This window comes from Diuraphis noxia, unplaced genomic scaffold (assembly GCF_037042655.1).
Source record: "Diuraphis noxia isolate RWA-SAM2 unplaced genomic scaffold, SU_Dnox_SAM2 contig0005, whole genome shotgun sequence".
NCBI lineage: Eukaryota > Metazoa > Arthropoda > Insecta > Hemiptera > Aphididae > Diuraphis > Diuraphis noxia.
Genome location: NW_028301715.1, coordinates 20,852,103 through 20,859,063, shown reverse-complemented (window position 1 = coordinate 20,859,063; position 6,961 = coordinate 20,852,103). Strand labels below are relative to the sequence as shown.

The following is a 6,961-nucleotide window of genomic DNA, read 5'->3' as shown; positions in this document are numbered from 1 at the left end:
ATATTATGAAAAAAATAAAACAAATATTGTCAACATCGGTAATGATTTTGTACCAAATATTTTTAAACGCGTGCTGACCGGTTGCGATATAAAAACTGGTTTTTTATTTGCCGACAAATAACAATTATAGTGAAGTTTAGTAAATTGGTAACAGTTGTGCGCAGCGTGTTGGTATGAACGTTTTCATTACATGATGGCTATAATAATAATTGATGGCCTATTAATAATCATAATTAATAAGTATTAAATTTGTAACTTTACTTACTGAAAACATGGTTTTGTACTCAAGTTTTCCTCAGACCTCGTTAATCGTAGAAACTGTATTTACTTACCAAGATAAACGTGAGAAGTTCATCTAGATTTTTTCACAATACATTGTTTGTGTATTTTATATAATTTTTTAAGAAATTATAAAAATGTCAAATATAAATACAATTGGGTTGAAAAAAAATACGAAAATCTGGAACGAGAAAACCTAGAAAAGATTCTCACTTTTATTTCGGTGAAAAATTCATTGTTTTTACAATTAACGAGGGCTAAGGAAATCATGTTTTTATGATCGAATTTTGTTACCGCCTCTTTAATCGTGGATTCCATGGCTAAAATATTATTTAGCCATGGTAGAATATTCATGGATCAAATTAAATGAAAAATCTGAGGTATGGATAAAATGTTGTCACGCCTGATAATCTACGACCGTGGTATGCGGAGTGTAAACATTCGGTAACCATGAGGTCCATCATGGTTAAAAGCGCATGATGCCAAGTTATCACCAAATGTTGAACGAAAATGAAGCCTGGTACCAATCGCCGATTGCCGTTGCCGACAAGGCGACAACAAAATATGTCTGTAAAAGTGTAAACACTAATGTCCAAGTGTTCAATTTGTTAGGCGTAAATTTTCATTTTTGTCTGTGAATGTTTTTAATGTTTTTATGAATTGAGTTATTGATAAATTTGTCTAGTTTAAAGACGGGAATTACGGGTCAAATGAACGATTCGGTTATTTTGGTTATTGACAATTTATTATACATATTATATTATAATTATACAATTTTAAACTTACTATATTATACTAATATATTTGATTATTGACAATTTATTATATTATAATTACTATTTATTAATGACTTTGAGATCAAGTCTACAAATAAGCAATTTGAAATTTACTATTGTTGGCTAATGATGAGACTGTTGATTTTAATAATTATTAATTTTATAGTAATTGGTAGGTACTTGTGTCGAATCCAAATATGCAGTTTTATTTTTAAATAGTTTCGAATTTATCAACATACGTTATCAGCAGTTCAGTTTGTAAAGATAAGAGATAATATTGATAAGAGCATAAAGCCGCCATCTTGCAGCCATTCGGCGTTTTCTGTCTCTAGACGCTTGTCGAAATTGAACGAATGAACGAAAGAACGACTTTTTATTATTTCACGATCCGGATTGTTTCGTTCACAGGTTTGACCCGTTCGTTTAGATCCGTTCGTTCGCGTACGACACATCTCTAGTCTAGTTTCACTTTGGAATTCCTTTGGCGGTCGCCGCAATGGTTGTTTCTGATTTGTAAGTATGCTCAATTTTTACGTTATAACGTGTTAGTGTAATAATTTTATACCCATGATCATGTCGGTTTGGTTGTTCGATAACAAAAACAATTATTAATTTATATGTGGCCCCCTTAATTTGGGCGTGTAAGTACAAATAACTTTATATAGTCAATACAATTTAAATTAAAAGTTACATAGCTTAGTAACAAATTATGTAAAAATAGTATTTTATGGGGTCTTCCAAGTTATGTGCGACAATAATGGTGGAAAACTGGAAACCATGTAGTTAACTAACGTCATTCCCATTTTTTGGCATTATGAGTTTTGAATTCTTTTTATTCTTAAGACTTAAATTTTGTTAATAATTTAATAATTACTATAATACTTATTCTAAAATACTAACTAACAAATTGTATGTTAACAACGTTATAATTTCATCACATTTGAGTATTTTATGAATACTTTTTTCATTTATAAATAACAAAATAGGTAGGTACTTCATTTATATTGTTGTAGTTTAGTATAATTTAGGTATTTTATCTAAATAGTGTTACCATTGTTACCATTTATTTTTCTCAAGTATATAAATTAGGTACTAATTATTCTACTTGATAAAAGTCTAAATTAGAATTATTTTTTTTATTAATTCTCAAAGTACATTTAAATTATTCATGTCTTTATTTTTCTCTTATTATTGATTTTTAATTTCTATAGGCCAAAGAATCGAAAAGAAAAAATGGAAGGTGATCATTCGGATAAGGAAAATAAAAGAGAAGAACAAAACATTAAAAAGAAAAAACGTACTCGTTCATCAAGCAGTGGTTCGAGTAGTAGTCGGTATGAATTCATATTCTTGTATTAATTTTATTTTCAATTAATATTATAATTGTTTGCCTAGTTCTTCATCAAGCAGCTCTCGTTCTGGCAGTGGTTCTTCAGGATCTAGTAGCCGGACAAGCTCTAGCAGTTCTGGTTCTAGCTCACGTTCTAGCTCAAGTTCATCTAGTTCATCTAGTTCTTCTGGTACTTCTACTGGTCGAGCTAAAGCAAAAACAAAGTAAGTTTTACTATTTAATATTTTAATAATATTCCTATGTAATATATTAGTGTACTATATTGAAATAGAGATTTTAAAACTTAAATTTAAATAACTTAAGGCAACCAAGAGTGAAAAGTGGCAGTAAAACAAAGAGTAGAAGTCGTAGCCCTAGAAAATCAAGACGTGATGATGAGGAAAAAGTAAAAAAAGCTGAAAGTAAAACTAGAACTTCAAGAAAATCAAGGTATTATTCCTAAACTTATTAATTTAATATTTTTTTAAGGTATATTAGTGTAATTATAGTTATGATATGATTTTAGATCAGGTAGTCCAAAACGGCGTAAGAAGGAAAGATCACCAACTCCAAAACCCTGTCGTATTCATGTCGGTCGTTTGACTCGAAATATAACTAAGGAGCATATTCAAGAAATATTTTCTGATTTCGGAACAATAAAAGAAGTAGATGTACCTCTAGATCGATTTAATAAATTGTGTAAAGGATTTTCTTATATTGAGTATTCCACTCCAGGAGAAGCTGAGAATGCCATGAAACATATGGATGGAGGTAAATGTCATATTGTTGATTTGGAAACTTTTATAATTATTGATAGTTAACCTTAAATTATTATAGGTCAAATTGATGGACAAGAAATAACTTGTGCGCCAGTGTTGTTACCACGTCCAGCTATTCGTAGAAGTCCTATTCGCCGCGGTGGTTGGGGTGGCGGTGGTGGTGGTGGTGGTGGTGGTGGTGGTGGTGGGCGCCGAAGAACTCCACCTCGATATAGACGTAGATCACCAATGCCTATAAAACGGCGTTCTCCTCGTCCACGTAGAATGAGATCTCGTTCAAGATCTCCAAGAAGGCGTAAGCACAGTCGTTCAGGATCTAGCAGCTCACCTTAAATTCCAATATAGTGTAATTACTTCACTTTATTTTAACAAAAAAATTAAAATAAATAAACGGTTCTTTATTTTTTTTTATAAACATTACTCTAGTATCTATTTCAATAGAATTTTGTAATCAATTTATCTTTTTTAAATACATGTTTATCTACTATTCATAACTATACTTAAATATCTTGCTATAATTTACAAAATTTAATGGTGACCTAGTATTTCATCAAATGTAGGTATAACTCGTGTTTGATATTAGTGTAACATTTTTTTTATTTTTTTTTTGTATTAAATTTTAAAAAAATGTACATGAAAAAGTTTTGTTTAAACTTATTTTTATAGTTTAATTTACCTGACACTGTGGACAAAAGCTTAACTGGTTTTTTAATAAATTATCTGACTAATGATAAGTTTCAAAGTTCTTGTTTTATATTTATCATTATTTATTTCAAGTCATACACCTAAATATAAAGTTTTAGAAAATAAATAAACATTTAATGAACACAATTTCAACATCTTATGTAGTTTTGTATTTAATAACCACGTATAATTCACATTCATCATAAGCTATTCAAACTTATTGTTTGTGAGTGTGACTACTCAATATTTTATTTGTGTTAGATATTGTTATTGTTAATTACAATTGCTACCTGAAAAAAAAATAGAGTTATTAGTTACAAAAGTCTCACAGGATTAATGATTTCCAACATATTATTTTATTTAATAAAAATCACATAAGAAGTTGATTTGTGCTATTTATTTTATGGCTGAATCATTTGAGATTTAATTAAGTCTTTCTCTTGTATAATTGTCAGCTGATACTTGATGATATCAATTAGGTTACGTCATTCAATACAACACAAAAATTGAAAAATATGTACATATAATTTTAACAAAATCTTGTTTTTACTAATTCTAAAACTTTTGATTAATTAAACAATACATTTTTTAAACCTAATCAGTAATAACTGCTCAGAAAAATAATATTAATAGTATAAAATCCACTCTTGTGTTATATTTAATTACAATACCAATTAAATACAAATTTTCATTGCACAAGAAAAAAAAATGTACAATCCATATGTTTAAAGATAAAATTTAAAAAATTTGAACAAGAGTAACTAACATGGTGTGATATAAGTCTTATTGTTAATATTCACGGTTGATTGTTTTCATTCTCAGTATTTGCAGATGGAACTTCACATTCTTTCTTGTTAAGCATTGATTCAGTTGCTGGATCTTGATTATTTACTATTTCATCCTTTTTTGCAAAACATTTTTTAATAATAAAACATATCAATAAGGGAATTGGCGTCATTAATGCGACAGCTACTGGTATGACTAAAATAATCAACAGTTTGATATTATTAAATAATTAAAACTATTTAAAAATAAAATTTTAAAATACCAGTTGTTATATCTGCTGCTGGTTGTCCTAGAGAAAATTTTAACATGAATATGGCAATACCAGTGTTTTGAATACCAGATTCGACTGTCATAGATATTATGTCTGGTGTAGATAAACGTGCCAAGATGGATGTTAATAGTCCCACTAAATAACCTGTCCATGGTATCACTGCACCTGCTAAAATGATCTAAAATATAAAGAACATGAGAATTTTACACACCAAAAAAAGTTTTTAAAAAACTCACTTTCCATGAAAATATTTTGAACAGGTATAAGTTAGTGACTGTGGCAAAGATAATTATAAATATTATCAAACAACTAGACATTGGCTTCAGTATACGTGTCATAACCCGACTTACTCTAGGCATAAAACGTTGAATGCAATACCCAATACACAGAGGAATAATTAAAGCAACAATAGAGAATCCAATTCGGGAATAGGGTACTGGCATTTCACCCACAGAAAAGATACGTTTGCCGAGAAAGATAACCCAAAATGGTATCATGACTGCAAAATAAAAACATATTTTTAAATATGTTAAATATGTTTCAATTTTTTTTTTTAAATTTATAAATTAACATTATATTGCATGAATATAAAATATAAAATATTAAAATATAAATATAAATAATATATTGATATTAAATAGTAATTATGATAGTTCTAATTGAGAATTTTTTTTTTAGTTTTTTTCTAAAATACATACTAAATGATTCCAGAGTTCCAATAGTTGTCAAGACAATGCTGAGGTTTATATTACCACCCAGCAAAAGAGACCAAACACTAGATGCGCCACCTCCAGGACTTATTCCTGTAAAAAACAAGCCCAATTGCATTGAAATTGAATTTGGGAATATTAGCTTGGCGTAAATAAAACTCAACTGAAATAAAATAAAATTTATTAATTTTACTCTTGATTAGTTAACTTTAATAAAACTAACTTACTATTGGTAAGATTAGGAACTGAGCAAAAAATGAAGCTACAGGAGCAATTGGTTTTCTAACACTCTGTTTAAGTTGATCAACATCTAGAGCGCATCCTAAGTTAATAAATATAATGGTCATCAAAACAGCAACACAAATGACAAATATCTTATCAATCAGTTGTGGTTTTCGAATAACTTTGATGTTCATATGAACTTCACTTGAATTTAAAACATATTGTATTGTGTTATTTTCTGCAAGAGTTCAGAGAATTCGGTTAGTAAAAATATAGGTACTTCTAGTATCAACATATTTTTTATTGACTCACCAAATTTTACTACTTGAAGGTATAATTTTGTATACCCAAGAAACTCAGAAGTTAAGTTAAAAGAATTTTCCCATAAACTTGATGGCATTGAATTATTTTGGGGTAAATTAAAGAAATGCCTACTAGGATATGCTACATCTTCATCAGTACTGATTATTTGAAGTCGTAAATCTTCGTCTTCCCAGGTTGTATTTGTCTGCGTGTAGAATACTATTTTTGTACTGCTGCCCATTTCCAACTCTCCAATATTTGTATTGTTAAAATTAAATGTCCAATCGTTGCCATTTATTGCAGTAGTAAAACATGTTGCAACACACAAACTCAATAGAAATACAGTACTTAACATCATGATGGCACACATATTTATGTAAAAATTTGAAACAATATTATTATAACGTTGGTTGAGCAAGAAGCACAATCACTGTAAATTATTGGCTAACTAAATTACAACAAATCCATTACTGTGTATTTAATTAACTAAATTATAATTCATAGCATTTAATTATCCAAATAATTGAGTATTTTTTATTGAGCCTATCCAAAAGCTTTATGTCTCGAGAGTTGAGATTAAAGAGCAATTTTAATTTTTAATTATCTTAAATCTGTATTCTATATACAGTAATATTATTAAACTATATGACTATATTTTACAATTTCAAATTTTAATAATAACATTAATGTCACAAGTCACAACGTCTTATTGCGTAATCTGAAATGTGAATGTCCCAATGACACATGACTGATTTGTTGATAATAACTTTAATGGGGGATTGATAGTAGTGTATAATATAATATATAATTATGATAACCGA

The 6,961-nt window shown here is 28.6% G+C and overlaps 2 protein-coding genes across 2 annotated transcripts; one reads left to right on the top strand and one right to left on the bottom strand.

Annotated features, from left to right (window-relative positions):
* Window positions 1–1,226: 1,226 nt before the first annotated feature.
* On the top strand, window positions 1,227–3,898 carry LOC107162030 (RNA-binding protein S1). The gene is made up of 6 exons (XM_015508717.2): window positions 1,227–1,568; window positions 2,267–2,389; window positions 2,451–2,609; window positions 2,710–2,835; window positions 2,912–3,156; window positions 3,223–3,898. The coding sequence occupies exons 1-6, from the start codon at window positions 1,552–1,554 to the stop codon at window positions 3,495–3,497; spliced, it is 945 nt and encodes a 314-aa protein (XP_015364203.1). The 5' UTR covers window positions 1,227–1,551; the 3' UTR covers window positions 3,498–3,898.
* A 456-nt stretch (window positions 3,899–4,354) lies between these two features.
* Window positions 4,355–6,872, bottom strand: LOC107162044 (ileal sodium/bile acid cotransporter-like). Its single transcript, XM_015508737.2, has 6 exons — window positions 6,150–6,872; window positions 5,843–6,075; window positions 5,604–5,778; window positions 5,142–5,404; window positions 4,897–5,083; window positions 4,355–4,829 (listed from the first exon to the last, which is right to left on the bottom strand). Exons 1-6 carry the CDS (start codon window positions 6,508–6,510, stop codon window positions 4,645–4,647), a joined length of 1,404 nt encoding a protein of 467 aa, XP_015364223.1. The 5' UTR covers window positions 6,511–6,872; the 3' UTR covers window positions 4,355–4,644.
* Window positions 6,873–6,961: the final 89 nt, after the last annotated feature.